We start from the raw sequence: 27,047 nt of genomic DNA, 5'->3' as shown, positions 1-27,047 counted from the left end.
CAATATTCCATTACAACCAAAGCATTAGATTATATTGTATTGTTAGAAAGAAAGTCATACTGAAAATCATACTGAATGATATCTGACACATTCATAATTCAGAACTTCACTGTGTGAATCCAGACTGATGAATTTAGTCATCAGATCTCCATCAGAGGTTCCTGGTAACATGATTTCTTGGCACGTACATTTCTTATGTAAATATGCATTAATTCTATTTGCCTATATCATGAATTGCCCAGAACTGACCCTTTCCACATGGTTGAAATCTCTCAGCATGATGTAGATGACAGTATTCTTGCATTAGTGGCATGTGAAGTGAATATACTCAGCGGTTGGTTTTCCCCATAATATTAAGTGTTAGCTTCTTTTGCTTTCTTATTACCGTACCTTATTTCGGTTATTCTAGCTATTGATTTTACATACCTTATGTATCCGTTCACCAAAGTAGTATGTCATGTACTATTGCCCGAGAACATACATGTACATTTATACTTATGTTTATATCTACTATATAATTGTCTAAGGGTCACTTTCGTCTTTCTGTCTGTCTTTCTTTCTGTCACGGAAATCCCAGGTCGCTGATTGGTCAGCTGGCCGCGACCAATCAGTGACGGGCACAGTCCAGCTGCGAAATGGCCGCTCCCTACTCCCCTGCACTCAGTGCCCCCTCTATACTGCCTATGCAGCATCAATAGTAAAAAGATCTAATGTTTAAAAAAAATAAAAAATCATGCTATTCTACTATATACTTGCTAACTACTGGAGCTATGATGCGGCCAAAAAATAAAGTGTGTGGCGCAGTGTTTTATTTGGCGCACGGTGTGTGTTGCCGGTGGCAAAATACACAATTAACCATACATAATTGGGGGCAAAAAACAATAGTATTTATTTTATTACAAAACAAATTTTTATTTAACTGCGCCTGTTTGGGGTAGAGTGATGGAAATGGGGGGTGTGTAGCTGTGAGGCCTGGCTAAGTGTGGACGACGCAGGGATGGCAGGAGAAGGGGCAATTAAACTATTGGGGTCTGATAGTTCGGGGATGGGGCTTGACACATGAGAGGCCTGAGACGCACTGGAAGGGTGAGATAAACCTGACATTACAGACACACTGGGAGGTGAGGGGGGAGGAATACTGATAGTACGCATTTTTTTTAATTTTTTTTCCCTTTCTGGGATCTACGTGTTCTGGGAAGCCTCGGTGGGCTCATTTGTTGCGGCATGGACGTGGTGGGTGACCTGTCAGGGTCCGGCTGCACTGTGCTTGTAGAGCGTGCAGCCATGCCAGAGTCCATAGTGCTGATAGAGCGTGCAGCCATGCCAGAGTCCATAGTGCTCGTAGAGCGTGCAGCCATGCCAGGGTCCATAGTGCTCGTAGAGCAGAAGGCCATGCCGGGGTCCATTGTGCTCGTAGAGTGGGCAGCCATATCAGAGTCCATAGTGCTCGTAAAACGGAAGGCCATGCCAGGGTCCATTGTGCTTGTAGAGCGGAAGGCCAAGCCTGGGTCCTGCTGCATCATGGTGGTGGTAGAGCGGAAGGCCATGCCTGGGTCCTGCTGCATCGTGGTGGTGGTGGAGCGAAAGGCCATGCCTGGGTCCTGCTGCATCGTGGTGGTGGTTGAACTGAAGGCCATGCCAGGGTCCTGCTGTTGCATGGTGGCGGCAGTGGAGGAAGTCCAAGCAGGAGCAGCAGTTGTCATGGTGGTGGCGGTGGCTGTCCAACAGCACTTGGCATGGTGGTGGTGCTGTAGTGGTGTCCGGCAGTGCTAGGAATGGAGGTGGCCGTGCAGTGGTATGCAGCAGAGGTCGGCATTGAGGTAAAGCGTGACAGTGTTGGCACAGGTGGATATGCCGCCACTGTCTGCTGAAAATACCGACTGCTGCATAGCCTGCACGTAAACAGCATTGCAGGCCTGCATGACACTAAGCTGGAGATCAGGAGTAAGGTATTCCAACATGCCCTGTTCAATTCGGTTAAAAAAATGATGTGCTGGCCTCTGGAGGTCGGCTTTTACTTGGTCAAGGCTTTTGGTGACCTCCTGGATACGTGTATTCATATGGCTAATGGCAGTATCCAGTCGGTCACCCAAAGCCTTGAGTCCATCGTGAAAAACCGAGCTCAAATGCAAAAACTCGGGCATGAGTGACCTGTCCGATGCCCTCTGCCGCTGCCGGGAGGAGCCCAACAAAAAGGGGCAGAGGCAGAGGACTGGGAAAGGGGAACACCTGATAGACCAGCTTCCTGGTCTCCAAGTAGTGTGGCAGGCCCACTTGCTGCAGCGCTGCAGGATGGCTGGGACGGGTCCGTGGCTGTCTGATGAAGGACCCCTCCAGAACCTGGGTCAACAGTGCTGCTCCAAGTGCTGTGAAAAAAGGAAAAAAAATTACCGTATTTTTCTGACCATAAGACGCACTTTTTTTCCTCCAAACGTGGGAGGAAAGTGTGGGTGCGTCTTATGGTAGGGATGTAGCATGTGGGGAGGGGGGCAGCAGCCAGTGGGATAGCACTGTTATCCCACTTCAGGAGGCAGAAAAACGTCCCCACTGCCAGGAATCAGCTCTGGGGAAACCATGTGGTCCCGATGATTAAGTGCAGTGAATATTCATTAGCTACTCCCCGCCCACCTATCAGCTGAGCGGGGAGCAGCAAATGAATACTGCACTTAAGCAGGGACACACATGGTTTCCTCAGCGCTGATCCGTGTGTCCGGGGGAGGAGGAGGCAGCAGCAGCAGGGGCCAGGGGTGAGGAGATCGCTGTACCTTCCTGGGCTGGAGCTGAGTGCTGTGCAGTGTGCACAAGGAGGACCTGTGATGATGTCAGAAGTGAGCGGGCTGGAGCATCACATGGCAGCACAGAGCCCTCCCTCTTGACATCATCACAGGTCCTTCAGACTCCAACACTAGAATCTGCAGGCTTCCATTACCTGTGCTGTGGAAAGGCAACAAGAGGGAGGGCTCTGTGTGTGCAGCCATGGGATGCTTTTCCCTCACCACAGTGTGGCTGGCTGCCACAATTAAGAGGTTAGTCTTTCCAAAACACAATAAAGCACTCTGCCACTCCTTTAGTGAACTATAACTCCCAGCATGTCATAGGATCTGCAGGACATGCTGGGAGTTATAGTTCTCCCATGGGCTTTTAAAGCAGCACTCCAGTGTTATTTTGCAGTGCTGGAGTGGTGCTTTCAATATCAGCCCTGTGCCCCCATTCTTATACTCACCCTCCAGCATCTTCATATAGTACTTCACAGACACCACACTGGTCCCGCAGCTTCCAACATAATAACATACTATTATATATAATAACACCACATATAATAGTATGTTATTAAATATTTTACCACATTTTTTTGCTTCAAATATTTTTTTCCCTTATTTTCCACCTCTAAAACCTGGGTGCGTCTTATAGTCCGAAAAACACAGGTAATACCAAAATCTAAAAAAACGCTAACTCCTGTTGAATAGAAACATACAGATTATGGCAATACAACACAACCTAATACACCATCACGTGTTTCTGAACGCAGTGATCCAGAACACTGCCCCCATCCCTAAAGGGAAATAGGTAAATGCATGTAGAAAAGCCACGGAGACACCATCACGTGTTTCTCAACGCAAGCAATGAATAGCCAGGTCTTTCACCGGGAAGGAACAACCAAGGGAAGGGCAGCATCCAATAAAGGAAAACCACCTATGCAAAACCATGGTATCCATCCACAGACAGGTGTCTCCGTGGCTTTTCTACATGCATTTGCATATTTCCCTTTAGGGATGGGGGCAGTGTTCTGGATCACTGCGTTGAGAACCACGTGATGGTGTCTCCGCGATGTTGGATGTTTTGATCTCCCCGAGGTCATTAATCCTTATGTTTATAGTCTTTTCACTAGGCACTGCTCCTAATAGCCAGTTTCCTACTCCACACTGATGAGGGGCAAATACCCCGAAACAGCTGTCTGTGGATGGATACCATGTTTTGGCATAGGTGGTTTTCCTTTATTGGATGCTGCCCTTCCCGTGGTTGTTCCTTCCTGGTGAAAGACCTGGCTATTCATTGCTTGCGTTGAGAAACACGTGATGGTGTCTCCGCGGCTTTTCTACATGCATTTGCATATTTCCCTTTAGGGATGGGGGCAGTGTTCTGGATCACTGCGTTGAGAAACACGTGATGGTGTCTCCGCAGTGTTGGATGTTTTGATCTCCCCGAGGTCATTCATCCTTATGTTTATGAACTCGTAATGACCTGGACAATCATAATGGCAGGTCAGTTTTAGCATTTAGTGAACCTAGCAAAAAAGCCAAACAAAAAACAAGTGTGGGATTGCACTTTTTTGCAGTTTCACCTCACTTGGAATTTTTTTTCCCGTTTTTTCTAGTATACGACATGGTAAAACCAATGGTGTCGTTCAAAAGTACGTGTCGCAAAAAATAAGCCCTCATATGGCCATATTGACTGAAAAATAAAAAAGTTATGGCTCTGAGAAGGAGGGGAGCGCAAACCGAAAAAAGCTTTGGGGGTTAAGGGGTTAAGCTGCTCTGAGATTAGATAACAAAAACCTAGTGATAGATTCCCTTTAAGTATAGAATCAAAGCTTTTCTGTACTAACAATACACGTTAAAAAATGCTGCTTCAAATCTGCATTTGAAAAATAAATGTAAAAAAGGGAAAACTGTGTTAAACAAAAAAGCAGCAATTATCGCAAAACGCAATTATCAAAGAAGATTGTTATTTCGTATTATGTGGACACCTGCAGAAAAAGGCAGGATATGTGTTACATGTGAACACAGCCTAAAAACAGCATTTACACGTTGTGAACACTAGTTTTCCTGTGTATAACCCCTGTGATTGGTCACCTGTAATAATGACGGGCAACATTTTGGCTTGAGATTTTCTGATGGTGCAGTTACATTCATTCCTATGATGTGCTGACTCCGTTTCTGTAGCGGATACGACCTAGATGCGCAGGCCCGCTTTTTACCAGCGGATTATCCCACATCTTGTGCAATTCTATGAAGAAACTGTACAAATGATGACATATTGCTGATTTAAAGAAAAACGCACAGTGGGGCAGTCTGTGCTGCCCAGCGGGCAGGAGATTTCTATAATTCCCATTCACTTTGTTGGAACTATAAGATGAAGGATGATTTGCTCAGCAAAAATACGAAGTGTCAAAAACTTATCATGGGAGGTTTGCCATAGAGGGGCGGCAGAACTGTAGATTCAGAAGGGGATACATTACATGTAGTAGGACATTGGGAGACGTCAGAGTATTGTACAAGCCGGACTCCAGCAATTATTAGGATGCACTTGCAGGCAACATAAGTAAAGGTCTAGTTACTTGATTATTCTTTGCTTTAGTGCCAGTGTTGATTTTATGAAGACTGAAGGCAGCGAGGCTTCACATTCAGCATAATGCAAGTGTGCGCTATTGTGTTATGCTCTGCGGCAGCTTGTCACTCCTTATCATTTTCATCCAGCTTCTTTTGTTTTCACAAAATAGCCTGTAATCTGCAGAATGAACAGACCCCAATGATTAAATGTAAGGATTATACAAAACAAATTGGGTAAAACCTTCCCTGTTCTTTATTGCCTTGTTTTGATGCACTGTTGGGAGTCATTATAATAACACGGAGCATCTGAATGCCGCTTACTTCTAACCATTCACCATAGCCAAGGGACAGTCACAAAACGGCGAAACACACAAGGGTACATCAGGGACACTTTAACAACGGTGGGCCCTGTCGGTAAGGAACGGAGAATAGACACCTCCTGCACTCACCTGAGGATGAGCCCTGCTCTTACTACCGTCCCTATACGGGTTCTTTCAACCCATCGCCGAGCAGGATACCTAGTCCCTCACTTGCCCTGCACCTATCCCTAAGTAGGGAACTGGCAGGTGAGAGCACTGGTCCCACCGCTGCACTAATACAACACAAGGTAAGGTAAGACAAACACCACAGGGCAAAGGAAACACAAAACCACACTTAGCTTTCTCTGCTGAAATGCACCGCACAGCAGAGTAAGGCACCCAATTACAGCTTTCTGCTGAAGCACCACTGCACCAGCAACCTCCAGTCTTCAGCACGGTTGGTCTCCAAAAGGACCTGTATAACCAACCGTCAGCTGATGCATCAGATGACCTTTTGAAGGAAGGTTGGAGTGGTCACCACCCACATCAGCAGACTAGGCAGCAATATAATTACACCAGCGGCCACCAGGGGGGAAACTGCATTATCCCCAATAGCCTGAAAGGAAAAAAGTTTTAATCTGAGAAGCCAGATCTGCCACAGATCCAAACATGGATCGTGTCACCTATATTGTATGTAGTTGTTACAAGTCAAGCATTCATTTTTTGGTGTGGTCCTCATTTGCTCTTGTACTAAAGATGTTTCATACATACTCTATATGTATAGGCTGAATGCTGGGGTCTGCAGCTCTTCTGTGAGACCCCTGGCACATTGCAAATTGGACCTTTTCATTGCAAATCATTTTGAGGCTAATATAGAAGCGATATGTAGAGGTGAACTACAAGAGTTAGGGACCATCCCGACTGAGAGCACCTTGTTGTGGTGGGATGGCTTTTATGCTGTTTTGATCAAAATAGTGTGTACTAAGTATCCTAAGATATTTACAGGTACTATTAATATTTATTTACCTACTTGCTGCAGGGTATTTGCTCATTTTTACTTTAGGTACTGTTTGTTAAATAACCACAGTATGAGGCCATGTTCACACAGTGCGTTTTTTACCGCGGAACCGCAGCGGTTTTGCCGCTGCGGTTCCGCAGCTTTTTTCCATGCAGGGTACAGTACAATGTACCCTATGGAAAACAGGAACCACTGTGCACATGATCCTGAATTTAAAAAAAAAAAGCCGCGCTGAATAGCTGCGGGAAAAAAGAAGGAGCATGTCACTTCTTTGTCCGAAACAGCAGCGGTTCTGCACCCATAGACCTCCATTGTGAGGTCAAACCCGCAGTAAAACCCGCAGATCAAAAATATATCTGCGGGTTTTATTGCGGTTTGTGGTGCAGAACCGCTGCAGCAGGAAGTGTGGGGAAGCGGCCGGAAGTGCGTGGGCGGAAGTGCTTGGGCGGAGAGACATGGAGGCATACCGTCGCATGGGGATCGTGTCGGCCGTTTGATTGATTTGGTATGTGTGTGTATGTGTGTGTGTGTCCCCATGCGACGCTAGTGCCACCATTGTGCTAAGTCGCCGTATGGGACTACTACTCCCATCCGGTATTAGGATGGGAGAGTTGTCCCTGTGTCCGGCGACTTAGCACAGTTGTAAAGTTACACAAAACACACACAATACACATACATGACACACAGTACAGTACATACAACATATAACACAGAGTATATACTCACCAACAGCACACTTGTAGGCGAAGCCCTCGATCCTCCAGGAAAAAAATCACAAAATAAAAAATCAAATTCATACTCCCTGTCCGCAGAATCCATAAACCGAGTGTCCCACGCCGATCGGCTGCTCTCCGGCGATACACTGCCAGGAGCGAAGCTCCTAGCAGTGTATCGCGTACTGTTCCGGAGTTCAATGGCGCCGGCGTCTCGGTTAACGGCAGTACAGCTGCGTTGAACTTTCCCACGCAGCACTGCCGTTAAGCGAGAGTGCCGGGGTCAATGACCGCCGGTAAACTCGCTCGCGCATGCGCAGTGACACACCGACAGGAACTATGGCTCCTCCTGTCAGTGTGTTGCTGCAGCCGTGGAGAGCAGACATATCTCTGGATGTGTCTGTTCTCCATGGAAGATCTTCGTGGGACCCTCGATGGATTTCTGCGGACAGGGCCAGGGAGTATGAATTTGTTTTTTTATTTTGCCTCTTTTTCAGGTCGAGGGTCTTCTTGACGGATTGAGCGTTTAATAAAATTTGGTCAAAAAGTGTGTGTCTTTATTTCATTAAAATATTTTTTTCTAGTCTTTGTGTTTTTTTTTTAACCCTTTCATTGGCTTAATAATGGATAGGCGTCTTATTGACGCCTCTCCATTATTGACCGGGATTAATGCCACCTTACAATAGCAAAAATACGTGATACGTGGCACTTAAATACGTGGCACTTAAATACGTGATACGTGGCACTTAAATATGTGGCACTTAAATACGTGGCACTGAAATACGTGATACGTGGCACTTAAATACGTGGCACTTAAATACGTGGCACTTAAATACATGGCACTTAAATACGTGGCACTGAAATACGTGGCACTGAAATACGTGGCACGTAAATACGTGGCACGTAAATACGTGGCACTTAAAATACGTGGCACTTAAATACGTGGCACTGAAATACGTGGCACTTAAATACGTGGCACTTAAATGCGTGCAACTGAAATACGTGCAACTGAAATACGTGGCACTTAAATACGTGGCACTGAATACGTGATACGTGGCACTGAAATATGTGATACGTGGCACCTAAATACGTGGCACCTAAATACATGGCACTTAAATACGTGGCACTGAAATACGTGGCACTGAAATACGTGGCACTGAAATACGTGGCACTTAAATACGTGGCACTTAAATACGTGCAACTTAAATACGTGGCACTGAATACGTGATACGTGGCACTGAAATACGTGATACGTGGCACTTAAATACGTGGCACTTAAATACTAAATACGTGGCACTTAAATACATGGCACTGAAATACGTGGCACTGAAATACGTGATACGTGGCACTTAAATACGTGGCACTTAAATACGTGGCACTGAAATACGTGGCACTTAAATGCGTGGCACTTAGGCTATATTCACATTTGCGTTGTGCGCCGCAGCACACAACGCAAACAAAAACGCAGCAAAACGCATGCACAACGCTGCGTTTTGCGCCGCATGCGTCCTTTTTTTGATTGATTTTGGACGCAGCAAAAATGCAACTTGCTGCGTCCTCTGCGCCCGGATGCGTGCGCTGCAGTGACGCATGCGGCACAAAACGCAAGTGCGACGCATGTCCATGCGCCCCCATGTTAAATATAGGGGCGCATGACGCATGCGGCGACGCTGCGGCGCCCGACGCTGCGGCGCAGACCGCAAATGTGAACGTAGACTTAAATAGCTGGATAGAGCTGGATCCGCGGGCTGTGATCTGGCCTACGCTCAGCACTCTGCGGAGCGCTGTCATTCAAAACACGTCCACTCATTTTGGTGTTTAGTCCCAAAATGGAGGATGGAAGAAGAAAAGGGTTGGACAAGGAAATGACATCATTTCTTTTTTTTTTTCCCCCACTGCAGTTAAAGCTTTATTTGTGTCAAACACAGACAATCTGCAGAGAAAACTGCATAAAGAACCGCACTAAAAACCGCATCAAAAAACGCACCAAAAACCGCACCAAAACGCACCAAAAACCGCACCTGCGTTTTCTGCCAAGAGCTGCGGTTTTTAGTCCTGAAAAAAAAGGAGGGAAATCAGGAACGTGTGAACATACCCTGAATGTGCATCTACCCATTGCATTCATGCCAACATATGTTCCGGCTCATTTCCTTGGTTTTTATAGAAGCAATGTAGAGAATTGCAGGGATGTGAAATCTGTAAGCCAAACCTCCATCTTCTTACCATATTTTTCGGACTATAAGACGCATCGGACCATAAACCGCACCTAGGTTTTAGAGGCGGAAATTAGAAAAAAAAATTTGACGCAAAAAATGTGGTCAATTCTATACTTAATATCCCCCATCCTGGTATACATGTCCCCCTTATCTCTATCCTGGTATGCAGGGCCTCCATCTCTGCCCAGGTATGCATGGCCCCATCCTTATCCTGGTATGATTGGCCCCTATCCTGGCATGCAGGGTCCCATCCTTATCCTGGTATGCAGGGCCCCTATCTCCATCTTGGTATGCAGGGACCCCATCTCTGTCCTGATATGCATGGCCCCATCCCCATCCTGGCATGCAGGGAACCCATCCTTATCCTGGTATGCAGCGCCTCCATCTCCGTCCTGGTATACATGGTCTCCTCATCCCTATCCTGATATGCAGGGACCCCATCTCCATCCTGCCATGCATGGCCCCATCCTTATCCTGGTATGATTGGCCCCCGCCCCATCCCAATCTTGGTATGCATGGCCCCATCCTTCTCCTAGTATGATTGGCCCCAATCCCTATCCTGGTATGTAAGTACCCCATCTCCGTCCTGGTATGCATGAACCCATCCTTATCCAGGTATGCAGGGCCCCATCCTTATCCTAGTATGATTGGCCCCAATCCCTATCCTGGTATGTAAGTACCCCATCTCCGTCCTGGTATGCATGAACCCATCCTTATCCAGGTATGCAGGGCCCCATCCTTATCCTGGTATGATTGGCCCCAATCCCTATCCTGATTTGCAGGGACCCCATCTCCGTCCTGTTATGCATGGCCCCATCCTTATCCTTTTATGATTGGCCACCTTCCCCACCCTGGTATGCATGGCCCCAGCAGGAAAAAAAAATCTTACCTTCCTTGCGCTCCCTTGCAGTGTCCTACTCCGGTGCCCACAGCTGCTTTATGCTTGTAAGCAGAGCATGACAGTGATGTCATGTGCTGCTTACAAGCTGCCGAGGACAGCTACCAGAATACTCACTGATCTCCATGCCGGGACTATGTGCGTGGAGAGAAGTGAGTATTCATTGCTCTTTAGCGAGCACAGTGTGAGCCACTGCCGCCTGGTTCCTGCGGCTGCCGGGCTTTCACGTGTGCCGCTACTAAAGAAAAGGAATATTCATTGCATTCTACGCCTATGTGGGTGAAATGCAGTGAATATTCATTGCCTTAATGGGTTAATGTAAAAGTGTCCTATAAACCCCATTTTTCCCCAGTCTATTTGCCTGTCTTTAGTTGCCCTGATGTCAGAACATTCTCATTTGGAGTACAGATGATGTCAGTGAAAGGGTCAGTATCAGTGTCGTCCTCTGATATTCTGCTTATCAGGCAGCTTTACCCCAGAGTTAGTGAGACACAGTTACTGAACTGAATTATTAAAAAAAATACAGGTTTAGTTTTTCTTTAAAGGGATTGTCTGGGACTGACATATTCATCATCTATTTGGATTACTGATCATCCATTTCAGACCGGTGGGGGTCCGACACCTGGCACCCCTGCCAGTCAGCTGTTATGTGCTGTGCATATTAGGCCGGTTTCACACTTGCGTTTGGAGCAGCTGCGGAGGGCTGCGGACTTCCTCCGTGAAGCCCCGCACTCCGCCGCTAGCTCCGCCTACTTCTGCATGCCGCCCGCATGCGGCCTGCGTACCTATATTTAACATTAGGTACGCAGGTCGTGCGGCTGTATGCGGAGGCTGCTGCATGCGTCGTTTTGACGCTACGGATAAAAAAAAAATGCTACAGGCTGCGTCCTACGCTGGTTGCCGCAGCGTCAAAACGACGCATGCGGCAGCCTCCGCATACAGCCGCACGACCTGCGTACCTAATGTTAAATATAGGTACACAGGCCGCATGCCGGCCGCATGCAGAAGTAGGCGGAGCTAGCGGTGGAGGGCGGGGCTTCACGGAGGAAGTCCGCAGCCCTCCGCAGCTTCTCCAAACGCAAGTGTGAAACCGGCCTTAGCGGGTAAAGCACATCATGTCCATATATTGTCTAGTGGCTGCGGCTCTGTACTGCACCTTATGTCCTGTTCATCAATGTGTAAATCCCAGACAACCCTTTTGTTAAATACAATAGCACATTGACCCCAGGGGCATTCACAGGAGAGGGCGCCTCTTGCCCACTACAATATAGTATGTATAGAAGGAAGGTTTGTCAACATTTTGTCCTGATTTATATACAAATGCTAAAATGCCCAAACTTGCGTCCCCCGTCCAAGTATTTCTGGACCTAACTGTATATTAGCCTTATGCCAATTTAAATGCGGCTTTTTTAAAATAATATTTGAGAAATCATTTCCATTCAAGCTAAATATAAAATCTTGAAGTCTTCTTTACAGCCATTATTCACAGCAAATGTTACATTGGATATTTATAGGGTTTGAATTATATCTGTCTTGTGATGTTTGCGTTTAAAGAGTTAACCACAGTGCCACACTTTATCCAGTATCACTATGAAGTCGTCTACATAACACCAGGTCAGTGCAATTCTGCCTTATTAAAAATAAAAGTCAGGAAACCCCGGGGTTGAGCGCTTGTTAATATTTTATCCTTTACACTGGCGCTTAGGCTGTCTAATGCAAAAGCCATTAACTGCTTTTATTCGCTGCAATGCATTGCAAGTCCCTTATGCCAGATAAAGGGCTGAACTAGCTGCAAAAACACATTGGTTTCCTCACTAAAAAGGAAATAGGACATTTTTATTTACACAGTTGTAGAAGTGGAGCAGGTGTGTTTTATTTCTTCCACGAGCAAAAAGTGACTTTATTTTATGTTGCAATTTCTGACTTTGCTATTCACTTTGATATTAAGCCATATTTAATCCAATTTCATTACTTTAGGTAACAATGTAATGTATCCTTTATAGATATATGTGTAATACAATACATGCACTGTTACTTTTACCCCAAATTGGGCTCCGTTCACATTGGCATCATTGTTTCCTTTTTTATGGGATTCATTTAAAGGGAACCTGTCAGCAGATTTTGCCACTATAAGATGCGGCCACTGCCTTTCATGGCTTATCTACAACATTCTATAATGCTGCAGATAAGCCCCTGGTCCGACCTGCAAGTGAAGAAAAATAAGCTCTATTATACTCACCTGGTGGGCGGTCCGGTCCGATGGGTGTCGCAGGTCCGGGTCATCCCATCTTCTTGTGACGCCGCCCTCCTGCTTCTTCATGGCTCCCCAGCATCGCGCTCCTGCGCAGGCGTACTTCTCTGCCCTGTTGAGGTTAGAGTAAAGTACTGCGCCGGAAAGGTCAGAGAGACTCAGCGCCTGCAGGACTTTGCTCTGCCGTCAACAGGGCAGAGAAGTGCACCAGCGCAGGAGCGTGATGCCGTGGAGCCTGTGTGGATGACAAAGGGATGCGTCATCCACAGGAAGCAAGCAGGAGAACGGGGATCGTAAGAAGATGGGAGGTGCCGGACCAAGGAAAGCGACACCCATCGGACCGGACCGCCCTGCAGGCGAGTATAATAAAACTTTCTTCTCGCATTATAGAACGCTCTATATAATCCCTGAAAGGGGGTGTCCGCATCTTGTATTGGCCGAACCTGGTGACAGATTCCCTTTAAAGGGAATCTATCAGTAGGATCAACACTCTTAAGCCGTCTATATGGGCATGTTGGACATAGGAAGCTGAATAAAATGATACCGTAATAACTGCAATCTGATGCCTGATTCCAGAGAAATCCACATTTTTCTTAATAAAAATTATCTTTTTATCCACTCTGTATGAATGGACTTGAAAAATATACTGGTACGCTGAGCGCTCGGGTGACCCTTGCGTTACTTCTGTAGAGAACCCCCTTCCACAGCTCCGCAGGCAGAGGCACAGCCCCTCTTTGCTCCTTTGGTAATCCTGTTATCAGTGAATACATAGAGACAGCCTTTAGAAATAAGTGACCGATCGGTTCTCAAGTTTAGTTTATTGACTAAACTTTCAAAGAACTGGTGGAACTCTTGTATTCTACCCTCAGGATGGAGCCATGCTGAAAAATTGTTTGCGAAAGGCATAGGTAAATCTCCTTGTGTGCAATCAGGCCTGCAATTGACTTTGGTAAAGCCATTTCACATCCTGTGGCTTTTAAAATTGAAAGGAATGGCCAGCTGTGAGGTAGATAGAAGAACTTCTTTGTTCACAAGACTTCGGACTGGAGAAATTTTCAGCTTTCCTGGATTATTTTTATATTAGGTTTTTTGTGTGGAAAAAACTGTATCTCACTACTGATATGACAAGGAACGTCTTTAAAGATATATTTACGATGTGTCAAAATGTGAGATTTTCTTTTTAGATGGGTTGTGTGTGACTTATTTTATTTACTAAGGATTGTGGCCAATTTTTACCTGTTTTAAATTGCATCTTCAGAGAGGAAGCACACTAGAACTCTAGCGCCACCTATTGGAAGTAGCAATCCTACAAGTCCGTATCAACCCTATAGCGAGCTTTGCCCTATTACTTACTGTAGGCTATAGCAAAGCTTGTTAAATGATCAATCTTGGATTTTGGAATTGCTGCTTCCAATAGTTGGCACTAGAGTTCTAGTCCTCTTCCTCTCTGAAGAGGGACTTTGCATATTTAGTTTCCCAGAGGAGCATGCATGGCATATAAGCCTCCTTGGACCACATTCACATGTTCAGTATTTGGTCAGTATTTGACATCAGTTTTTGTAAGCCAAAACCAGGAGTGGGTGATAAATGCAGAAGTGGTGACGTGTTTCTATTATGCTTTTCCTTGGATTGTTCCTCTCCTGATTTTGGCTTAAAAATACTGATGTAAAATATTGACTAGATATTGAACGTGTGAATGTGGCCTTACACTGACATGCCAGGCAAGCCACTCTCCACAAGGAAAAACGTTACTCCTTGATCCCTGTTTTTACTAGTAAGCCATATTGCAAAATGTTAAATTAAAGGGTAATTGTCAAAGCCTCTCACAGGACAAGCCAAAGAATTAGCTATAATTGTCAAGTCAAGAGACCAACAGTCTATCAAGCAACCACCATTACCAGTACCACTAGCAATGTAGCAAAAATACTTAGTGAACCAAAAGGTCCAAAACCAGGTGCAAACTAAAAACAGATGGCTCTTTTTGCCCCATAGTTACAATGAAGATCCATATAAAAAGAATAAACTGGAACTATCTCACCCATCCAGTAGGGAATAGGACCTCCAAAGTAGTTCAAAGAATCTCCTGCAGAGCTGAGGGCATTACAGTGTAAAAACAGACCTCCAGGTCAGGAGAAAAAAGATTTTAGCATACCATTCCAACTGGGGACTGCCTCCCAACGTGTTTTGTCCCACCGGGACTCATCAGGGGATATGGCAGCCAGGGCAGAAGGGCTCCACCATATCAGGTAATAGTCAAGAGCCTCCCGAATGTGTATTTATGCAGCATCAAGCCCGCAGCGTCCAGATGTTACAGTATAGTGGATGGAATTTCAAGAAACCCCATGTCCACTATATGTCCATAGACGCCTGCAGATCACCCACGGAGGCTGACATGCAGCGCATCTTTCCAGACCGCAGCACGTCAATTTCACCAATAGAATGTATTGGATGCAGGAAATCCGCATGATTCAGTGAACATATGTGGATTTACTCAACAGACGGCAGCACTTTGAACGCCCTGAACATGTGCTGTGTCCATGTATCTCATGCTTCTGATGTCATCACGTACTTCGACACAGCAACTTTTCCGTTCTGCTGATTTCATGTTTTCTGACAGCTGTCTCCCCGCTACTTAACTGCATGGAGCCAGCATGACGTCAGCAGTGAGGGCTAGTCTACAGAGCTGAAGAGAAAGAGCTCCTCTGTTGACGTGAAGTCAAAGTAAGCATGAGTATCACCACCTGAGCAGAGCTCATTGCCAGGCAGAACAGGCAGACAGCAGTTACCTGCCTTTAAGTTCTTACCCCATTGAAAAAATAACCAAAGTTCTGGATAACTCTTTAATATAAAAACCCAGAAGATTGTTTAGGAGAAGAGAGATAAGCGTCACGAAGCTCCCATCAAACCAGGTCTAATAATTTACTGTCAACTCATTCTTAAGTTTTCTATGCACTATGATGCATAGAGGCTGTAGAAGCCTAATGGTCCAAGATTTTTAGTGAGACCCAGTTGCAAAACTGTTTTACAGACCAAAAACACATACATTTAGGAAAACAATACCCATAAAGGTGTCCATATCCTATAAAACAAAGTAAACTGTTGGGTAGTAAATCCAAAATTAGCTTAAATCCCTAGGAGTTAAGGCAGTCCAGTTGGCAATGTTAATATGCAGTCTGACTGGCATAAATATTCATTGGGGAACTCCAGTTGGCACTGTGATAAATCCTTATGTCAGTCACTGTTATAGGAATGCTCTTACCATGATGAAGAAGCACAGAGTATTCCATAGTGGTAAAACAAAATGAAGAGGCTATACCCTCCCTTACAATTTTTTAAGGGGTTAGCCCACAGAAAAAGAAAATAATTTCCCACCTATACACAGTCTGATTGCTGGGGGCTCCAGGAGTAGTAGTTACGCACGCCCATGTCTGCTCTTTTCGACACCCGTGGGTCTGGTACAGAGAACATAGTACAGCGCTTGGCTATCTCTATAAAGAAGATGGATGCAGATATATATGCCCATGGTTTCTCATACAGGGTAAGGGGGATTTATTAACAGATCACTATAAAATAGTTAATTGTGTTATTTTTATAATTTTTTTTGTGAATTTGAATTTTGATTATCTACATGTATGTGGGACCTTAGACCCCGTTTATCCATTACATTCTCCTTATTGCTTCATTTAATCTACTATATAATTGTCTAAGGGTCACTTCCGTCTGTCTGTCCGCAACTTCCGTAACGGTTATTCATTAGCTGATTGGTCTCGCCAGCTGCCTGTCATGGATGCCAAGACCAATCAGCGACGGGCACAGTCCAATTAGTCCCTCCCTACTCCTCTGCAGTCAGTGCCGGCCGGCCGCGCCATACTCCCCACAGTCAGCGCTCACACAGGGTTAATGCCAGCGGTAACGGACCGCGTTATGCCGCGGGTAACTCACTCTGTTACTGCCGCTATTAACCCTGTGTGACCAAGTTTTTACTATTGACGCTGTCTATACAGCGTCAATAGTAAAAGGATCTAATGTTAAAAATAATAAAAAAAATAAAAAATCATTATATACTCACCTTCCGCTGCCTTTCCCGCTCCTCGCCACCCTTCGGTAACCGCTCTGTGCAAGCGGCAGGTTCCGGTACCAATTATCGTATGGCAGAAGGACCTGCCATGACGTCATGTTCATGTGACCGCGACGTCATCACAGGCCCTGTGCGCCTGCGCGAGCAGGACCTGTCATGACGTCACGGTCATGTGACCGTGACGTCATCACACCCTGGGACCGGAAGCTGCCGCCTGTACCGCGCACAGGCGACAGAACTACAAGTATGGTGAGTATGTTAGAACTACAAGGGGCCCTTGGATCGGAAGGTGAGTATGTTTATTTTTTATTTTTTAACCTGTGACATACGTGGCTGGGCAATCTACTACGTAGCTAGGCAATATACTATGTGACTGGGCAATATACTACGTCACTGGGCAATATACTACGTGGCTCTGTGCTGTATACTACGTCACTGGGCAATATACTACGTGGCTCTGTGCTGTATACTACGTCACTGGGCAATATACTACGTCACTGGGCAATATACTACGTCACTGGGCAATATACTACATAGCTGGGCAATATACTACGTGGCTGGGCTATATACTATTTGGCTGGGCAATATACTACGTGGCTCTGTGCTGTATACTACGTCGCTGGGCAATATACTACGTCACTGGGCAATATACTACGTCGCTGTGCAATATACTACGTCACTGGGCAATATACTACGTCGCTGGGCAATATACTACGTCGCTGGGCAATATACTACGTCGCTGGGCAATATACTACGTCGCTGGGCAATATACTACGTCGCTGGGCAATATACTACGTCGCTGGGCAATATACTACGTCGCTGGGCAATATACTACGTCGCTGGGCAATATACTACGTGGCTGGGCAATATACTACGTGACGGGGCAATATACTACGTCACTGGGCAATATACTACGTCGCTGGCCAATATACTACGTGGCTGGGCAATATACTACGTCGCTGGGCAATATACTACGTCGCTGGGCAATATACTACGTGGCTGGGCAATATACTACGTGACGGGGCAATATACTACGTCACTGGGCAATATACTATGTGGCTGGGCAATATACTATGTGGTTGGGCAATATACTACGTGGCTGGGCAATATACTACGTGGACATGCATATTCTAGAATACCATCTAGTACACTTTATAATCCCCCTCTTACACGGACACTTTTAGTACCTCATAGCTTATCCCCTGTGTACTATGTCACTGTTTTTTATATTGCACAAAATATTATTAGCATGCACTTATATAATGCAGCTAAAACATGTAAATGGCTTTTTAAATAGAGAGAAGCAATCTGGGAGCAGATTTCACTGATCTGAGCCTGCATTGTTATTTCTGGTGTGTGATTTCTCTCTCCGTAATGTTCCTGTGTGCTATAAATTCAGGACATCGCTAGAGGCATCACTCATATTTTATAGGATGAGACAACCAGAGCTGGGTCTTCCCTCGGAAAACCTATTTTTATTTGGCTGTGTTGATGCCGCGGGGCAATAGGCTGGGAAAAGAGAGGAGAGATGGCTTTAGGAACGCTGAGTACAGAGGAGTCAATACTCTCCAGTTGTTTTCAAATTAAAAAACCGGACTGCTTTCCAGTGATTCTGAGAGCTCCCTGCCATCCTCGGAGAATCCAGTCACACTTGTTTTCCCCTGTTTTTCAGCTTGGTGCAAATATAGAATATATAAATAAAGAAGAGTGCATATACGCTGAAGTGCCGAAGCTGTTCATAGACAGATATGCATGAACAGAGCCCAGTGAGTTTACTTTGAAAGATGTTTTCTAGGCATTAAAAAATAATAATAATTAAACAGCGTGGCTGTCCCTATAATGAGTCATCAGTCCTCTATCACCTTTATTTTTGTTTTTTATCTTCCCTTCAGGCCCCTGCAGCCATCCTGGTTTGTTCTTGTTTATGTCCTGAACTTCCTGCCATCTCTTCCGCTTTACCCCTGGACTACATTTCCAAGAGGCAATGCAGTTCGGCCACTCCACATGCAAAAAGCACCATCCTGAGCTTCCTAATCAGTCTCAAGATGGATAAATCATTACTCAAATGGCTGTTTCTCCTTCCTAACATCTCTCCCGATTCCTGTAATTTGTGCTATCATGGCAATCTCCTGCATTCAGTTATGTGACTGATAGCCTATAGGGATAGATACAGAGCAGCACTCACCACTGATGTTTCCATGAAGTATGAATTTATTAGGTCATCGGATAAAGCATGGAGACATGAAGTGAACTAGCTACAGCTTTTTCGCTTGAGCACATGCTTCTCCATGTTTTGTCTGATGACCTAATAAATTAATACTTTATGGAAATGTCAGAGCAAACTGCAGAGCTGCTATTTAAACCAATCATAGCACAGACAGGAAATCTCTGTACTCTGCTTTGAACAGATTATAGCAGGAATAAGGGGCTGGAGGTCAACATAACCACGTGTGACAACTCAGGAACACACCAGAATTTTAATTGCAAGTAAATTATGAAGTTTTTTTCATTTCTGATATCATAGCTGTGGAGTCGGTAAGCCAAATCTCCCACTCCGACTCCACAGTCCTGCCTCAATACTGAGCATGTCCATAAAGTGCAGCACAGATTCATCTCCATTCTGACTCCACAGCTCTGCCTCACTACTGAGCATGTACATAAAGTGCAGCACAGATTCATCTCCACTCTGACCCACAGCACTGGTCACTACTGAGCATGTACATAAAGTGCAGCACAGATTCATCTCCATTCCGACTCCACAGCTCTCCCTCACTACTGAGCATGTACATAAAGTGCAGCACAGATTCATCTCCACTCCCGACTCCACAGCACTTGTCACTACTGAGCATGTACATAAAGTGCAGCACAGATTCATCTCCACTCCCGACTCCACAGCCCTGCCTCACTACTGAGCATGTACATAAAGTGCAGCACAGATTCATCTCCACTCCCGACTCCACAGCACTTGTCACTACTGAGCATGTACATAAAGTGCAGCACAGATTCATCTCCACTCCCGACTCCACAGCCCTGCCTCACTACTGAGCATGTGCATAAAGTGCAGCACAGATTAATCTCCACTCTGACTCCACAGCCCTGCCTCATTACTGAGCATGTACATAAAGTGCAGCACAGATTCATCTCCACTAAAAGCCGAGATTCTTAGATCAGGAATAGAACAGAAATTTATAGGACTTTTCATAACTTTCCCAAATTATTATGCAAACATTTACAGCACATCCTGCATTGTACTACTGTACCCAATTTATAGTATATTTTAGGAGTCGGGCTATTTTATACTGACACCGACTCCATCAAAATGGACACAGACTCAATCTCCACGACTCCATCTCCGCAGCCCTGTCTGTTAAGCTTTGCATTGCTTTAATAATCTGTGTGCCTAGAAAACCCCTTTAATTCTTTTATAGTTTTTTGATTGTTTAGTCATCATTAGCTCCCTCAGGGTTAGCTCTGCTGATTGCTAAAATATCTAAAAAAACAAATACTATTGTCTCCTCCCAACTCCTTGCTTCATAGTGAAGCACGTGGTGGGTGACAGGATTATAGGTAGGTAATTTAGCCTGGAGACCATCAGACTGACTTGTACTGGAATGATGGAATACAATGATGATTTTAGTTTTTATTAGATTATCACATACACCACATTTTTTTTGTTCGGGGGGTGGTGGGGAGTGAGACAACAGTTTTAAACTGCAACCGTTGTAATAGGTGACTTTTCAGAATAAGTTGTTGCGCATACAAATGAGGATTAACACTATTTCTGTCCAGTATATCACTTATATCCTTAATTTTTGCCAGTTCTCCACTGGGCAGGTCCTAATTACTAGAAGCTGCAGTCTCTCTGCCTCCCTCCAGATTCTTCTTCCTTCTCTTTAATCTGATACCTCAATGAAGACCCATCTAAAGATGGATTTGGGCAGTTTTCAAGAGTGAAAGATGAGTGCTAGAGACAATTAAAGAGTAAGGGTACTGTCACACAGTGCAATTTTGATCGCTACGACGGTACGATTCGTGACGTTCTAGCGATATCGTTACGATATCGCAGTGTCTGACACGCAGCAGCGATCAGGGACCCTGCTGAGAATCGTACGTCGTAGCAGATCGTTTGGAACTTTCTTTCGTCGCTTGATCACCCGCTGACATCGCTGGATCGTTGTGTGTGACACCGATCCAGCGATGTGTTCGCTTGTAACCAGGGTAAACATCGGGTAACTAAGCGCAGGGCCGCGCTTAGTAACCCGATGTTTACCCTGGTTACCAGCGTAAACGTAAAAAAAACAAACAGTACATACTTACATTCCGGTGTCTGTCCCCCGGCGTCTCAGCTTCTCTGCACTGTGAGCGCCTGCCGGCCGGAAAGCGAGCACAGCGGTGACGCGGTGACGTCACCGCTCTGCTTTCCGGCTATGGTGCTTACACAGTGGAGAGAAGCAGAACGCCGGGGGACAGACACCGGAATGTAAGTATGTACTGTTTGTTTTTTTTACGTTTACGCTGGTAACCAGGGTAAACATCGGGTTACTAAGCGCGGCCCTGCGCTTAGTAACCCGATGTTTACCCTGGTTACCCGGGGACTTCGGCATCGCTCCAGCGCCGTGATTGCAAAGTGTGACCGCAGTCTACGACGCTGGAGCGATAATCATACGACGCTGCGACGTCACGGATCGTGCCGTCGTAGCGATCAAAATTGCACTGTGTGACAGTACTCTAACAGTTATTTTAATTTTTATTTAATAAATCAGTAGTACATGTCAAAATAAGCAACTTTGTACTAAATCATATCAGAGAAATATGCCTCTTTCTCTGCCAGAATTGATCAGTCATTATCAAAATTCTCAATTCTTAGGTAATATCTGTATTCAGTGAAGACAGAATGTCACGACTCTGTTGTCGGGTGTCTGGGACCAGGGGCTCCTTCCCTGTCCCTAACGCTAACGCTAGATGCGCCCTAGCTCGCCCTGTTCCCTGGATTACTTCTGATGGTGAAGATGCCACGAATCTTGCCTTAGCTCCTGAATCCGCCTTCAGTCTGTACCCTTACCCCACCCAGGTAAGAGGCGAGTAGTAGTGTACCGTAATACACCAACCGGACTAACAAGGTAATACAAACAGGGGTAACAAAAAATACCAAACATACAAATATACACACAATTAATAGAGGGATGCATTTGAGAGTGGAGGATGGAGGTAAACAAAAGTAGGAGAAGAAAGGAAATAATCACACACTCAAAACCTAGCAACAGTCACAGATAAATCCACCAACCGCTTACTCCAATAACCACCAACAACAACCTCCAAACCATGCAACAAAAGCTTGCTCTGACAATGAGTGGTAGCCAGGGCCCAGATTATAGAGGACATGCGAGTGTCTAGCAGTGCACAGCTGAGAGCCTTATCTCCAGGAGCTCTCAACAGAGCAGATTAACCCCTGCACTTCTAAAGAAACCTACACTGTGTAATATGAAGGTGAAGTGCTTCTAATCCGTGCAGGAGTAGGAGAAATCAGATGCTGCACTCTTCTGGCTCCTCTGTCAATGTAAACCAGTGACACAGGCATTCTCATTACTGGGATAGAAGATAAAAGCTGCTACTGATAAGATTCTGTGTAGAAGGGAGGAGCTCTGCCTCTAGGTCCTCCTATCTCTGCGTAGAATATTATCAGTAGCAGCTGCCAACTCCTATCTCAGTAATGGGAGAGTCTGTCTTCACTTAATACAGATTTTACCTAAGAATTGAGAATTTTGCTAATGACTGATCGATTCTGGCACAGAAAGAAGCAGATTTCTCTGATAAGATATATTGCAGAGCTGATACTTTTATGTGCGCTGTTGATGTATGAAATTAAAATTAAAACGACGGTTACACTTTACGGAAAAAGTAATAAGTGGAGCAAGAAGCATATTTCTCTAATAAGATCTATTACAATGTTTCTTATCTTTTATTTTACTGTTGATTTGTGAAACATTTTAAATAGTATTCAATAAAGATTACAGATTTCTGTCACATATATCAAGTAAAACTAACAATGATGACATTTTGTAACTGTGTTTGAAAATGTACAGCTACAAAATACTTTATTTCCATGCTTCATGTACCATCTTGAACCCATAGTTAAATTCTTTTGTTACAGTTTTAATGTTAACATTCTTTAAGCCATATGTATTGGTGTTATTTTCCAGGGCAATACTGTGAGAGCTGCAATTCTGGGCACGCTTGTTCTTGATGGAGAATCAGTCTACAGCTTGACAGCCAATCCAATCTTCTTACTTCTGGCCAGAATAATCCTTGTGAACCTCAGGAACAAACTCGCGGCATTCCAGGTAAGAAATGATGAAATGATCTGCACCTGTTTTACGTGCCCAGCATGGACAAGTTCTTGTCAATTATATATGAAGAAAATATAACAGATTTTTAAATGCATTTCAGTTTATTGTTTTATTCCAAGGTATTCTATAATATATTGTTACTTAAAGGGGTGGTCCAAAAGGCAAAAGTAAATTTTATCTTAGTCCTTGTCTATTTGTTGTAAAAATTCTATGCTGTTCCCTAACGGCTAATCTTTTTTTTTTTTTTTACTTCCTGCTTAATGACCATTTGTTGACACTCATTTCAGGAGCAGTGCGATGTGCACAGTGACAGCGCCCATCCTCTTGTCAGCTCAGATTTGCAGTAATGAGCCGGCAACACAGCGGTGTTAAGGTACCGTCACATTAAGCGACGCTGCAGCGATATCGACAACGATGCCGATATCTGCAGCGTCGCTGTGTGGTCGCTGGAGAGCTGTCACACAGACAGCTCTCCAGCGACCAATGAGGCCGAAGTCCCCGGGTAACCAGGGTAAACATCGGGTTACTAAGCTCAGGGCCGCGCTTAGTAACCCGATGTTTACCCTGGTTACCATTGTAAATGTAAAAAAAAAACAGTACATACTCACCTTCTGATGTCCGTCAGGTCCCTGGCTGTCTGCTTCCCGCACTGACTGTGAGCGCCGGATGGCCATAAAGCACAGCACAGCGGTGACGTCACCGCTGTGCTCTGCTTTTACTTTACGGCCGGCCGGCGCTCACAGTCAGTGCGGGAAGCAGACGGCCAGGGACCTGACGGACATCAGAAGGTGAGTATGTACTGTTTTTTTTTACATTTACAATGGTAACCAGGGTAAACATCGGGTTACTAAGCTCGGCCCTGAGCTTAGTAACCCGATGTTTACCCTGGTTACCATTGTAAAACATTGCTGGCATCGTTGCTGTCAAACACGACGATACACGCCGATCTGACGACCAAATAAAGTTCTGGACTTTCAGCAATGACCAGCGATATCACAGCAGGATCCAGATCGCTGCTGCGTGTCAAACACAACGATATCGCTATCCAGGACGCTGCAACGTCACGGATCGCTATCGTTATCGTTGCAAAGTCATTTAGTGTGAAGGTACCCTTACAGTACCTGGCATGCAGGAGAGCAGCGTGGCCCCCCGTAGGTGACGTCAGTGGTCTCTGCCGGGTATTGTTACACCGCTGTATTACCAGTTCATTACTGCAGAACTGAGCCGACGCGAGAGCGGGTGCTGTCACTGTGCACATCGCTTTGTCCCTGAAACGAATGTCACTGAGGACGCATTGTTTCAGGAAGGGGGCAGGGGCTATGCCAGTGACCACAGCCTCTGCCCTCTGCTCTCATGATTCTTTGTTTGAGTTGGGGGCTCTCAAATGAATCGTCATAAGACAGGATGTGATAAAAAAATAGAATAAATAAACTAGCCAGAAAATAGTGTATCTAGGGAACTGCTTGGATTTTTAAATCCAGTATATTAGAAGAAAGCTTAGATTATGGCATCAATTCCCTTCAAACTTAGGGGTAGGTATTGAGGTGACTGTGTGCTATCCTTTTTTTTTTTTTTTTTTATTGAAACTACATGTAAATGCCACCCAGGCAAGCATTTATGTGGCCAGGTGGTGGTGGGCCACACATAATATCATAGCCGGCCACAGGTTGTGCACCCCTGCTGTATTGCTTCTAGGGCAAAAAACTCAAATGTACATTATATAGTGTTGCGTGCTCCAATTGTGTCTGCCACACCCCATACAAATCCAACTGAGAAAACATCATGGAATGCTCTAATTCTGTTTCAATCGAAGGCACATGGCAATATCGTAAGGCCCCATCAAATTAGTGCTTTATTCTGGCCCCATACTGTGGTACAGTAATGCACATAACATTATAAGGCTAGCTACAAGACACATTTTTTTTTAGCAAAACAGTATAAATATGTAAAACATTAACCTTAATTAACCTTAAAGGGAGTTTGCCAGTTCCTAAACTGTGATGAACTAACTTCCTATCTATATCGGACTTAGCCCCTATAAAAATCATACCTTTTAGTTAATCTGTCTCTTTAGACCAATTTGGTAACTAGAGTGCTCGGGGCATCCATAGTGTGGCTGAGGGGCTCCGTGCACCAATTCACCTTCACCTTTTACATTCCACCACTTCCTTCTTTGGTGATGGGAAGCGCTGGCTTGCCAGGAGTGAGCGCTGGCTGAAGAGACAGTTCGGCATGTACGCTCTCTCCGTCCTGCCCTCCTCTCCGTCCTGCCCTCCTCTCCGTCCTGCCCTCCTCTCCGTCCTGCCCTCCTCTCCGTCCTGCCCTCCTCTCCGTCCTGCCCTCCTCTCAGTCCTGCCCTCCTCTCTGCTGCGCTTCCAGGAGTAGCTGTGTAATTAGCAGGCACGTCAGAGAGGAGAGATGAGTGTGTGCCCCCTGGCATTCCTACAGTGAATGCATGCTCTAATTAGAATATTGGATCAAAGAGGACCTGTCTACCCGTCAGAAGTGGACAGTTTTTGCTCTTATGTTCTTTTTCCTGCACCCCTGACTATTCCACTTTTCTAAAATCTCTCTTATGTTCCAACAGATATGTGCTCCTGTAATTAGTGCGTCCAGTATGCAAATTTTATGGTTTTTACAAGGGGGCAGAATTCCTAGTATTCTATGGGGCGTGTCTTTAGGCTGCTTTGCATAATTAACATATTAACTGCACACCCTGTGAAAACTAAACAAATTTGCAAATATTGGCCTCTTTAGGCAGTTCCTTTTTAGAGAATATTCGGCAGAATGCAGGGACAGATTAACCCCTTGTCAACATTTGATGTTCAGTTTTGTCATATGTCGGGTCCCTGACTTTGATGATGACTTTGATACAGGCTCGCAAGCAGAGCCCGCATCTTTCTTGGCAGATGATGGCTGAATTATTCAGGCATAATCTGTCGCTAACAACCACAGGTTTCGGGGATTGAGATTTATTGATAGCCCCCCAGGGACTGACAGGGAATTGTCTCCTGATGTTGTGGCTTGAAGGATTTCTCCACCTAAGCGAATTGGGGCTCCACCTTACCTATCCTCAGCAACTGGTGAGATTGTTCCAATATTACATTTGTGTACATATCTTTTCCAATTGATCTTACCCCTCCCTTTATTTTGTGATAACTGCTAATATTAATGCAGCCAAGGTTATCTGTTTATCTGTATTGGCATTTGATAAATGCTTCCTCTATAGGCATTATCTCCATTTAATCAGGTACCTTGGGTTGAGTGATAGGACACTGGACCACTGCCAGCGTCTGCACAAAAATCCTTTATAAGTACTAAATTTTGTATGGCACATCCCCTGACAGGGTATACCCAGTAGTACTTTTTTATTGATACACTTTTTTTTTTTTTTTTTTTTTTTGGGTGACAGTTTATTTAATATATTCCTTTATTTGGTTATACATTAAAAGTTATGTTTTAATTCCTGCTTATGCTATGTTCTTAAGATTTTGGTAGGATCATATGATACATTTAAACTATTATATATTGCTGTTTTCGCGTATGTATAGCACAAGCAAAGAAATTCAGTGAAAAGTGAAAAAAAATGTTTTAAAAATGCGAAGAGAAAAAATTCACTTAGACATATTTGGTATTGCTGCATTCATAAAAGTCCGAACAATCAAAGTATAAAATAAATTATTCCAATTGGAAAACCGCATAACAACAAAAATCATATAAACAACAGAATGACATATTTAACTGCTGCAGTACTGAAATAAAATGCAATAAAAGGTGATCAAACCAGTGTATCTACCCCAAAATGATATCCATAAAAACGTCAGCTCAGGATGCAAAAAAAATAAGCCCTCACACAGCCCTATATCCCAAGAATTGAAAATGTTATGGGTTTTAGAA

At 44.8% G+C, this 27,047-nt stretch overlaps 1 protein-coding gene across 2 annotated transcripts in view; it reads left to right on the top strand.

The window, feature by feature from the left end:
- The window catches only part of TTC27 (tetratricopeptide repeat domain 27), a 522,480-nt gene that overhangs the window by 65,380 nt on the left and 430,053 nt on the right, over positions 1 to 27,047 (top strand). For both annotated transcript variants that reach the window (XM_077283015.1, XM_077283016.1), the window contains one exon: positions 23,004 to 23,144. In XM_077283015.1, the coding sequence (XP_077139130.1) occupies positions 23,004 to 23,144 (141 nt within the window). The remainder of the gene's footprint in view (positions 1 to 23,003; positions 23,145 to 27,047) is intronic.

The sequence above is a fragment of the Ranitomeya variabilis genome, chromosome 2 (assembly GCF_051348905.1).
Source record: "Ranitomeya variabilis isolate aRanVar5 chromosome 2, aRanVar5.hap1, whole genome shotgun sequence".
NCBI classification, from domain to species: domain Eukaryota; kingdom Metazoa; phylum Chordata; class Amphibia; order Anura; family Dendrobatidae; genus Ranitomeya; species Ranitomeya variabilis.
The sequence above is the reverse complement of the archived record's forward strand: the minus strand, read 5'-3'. Positions and strand labels throughout refer to the sequence as shown.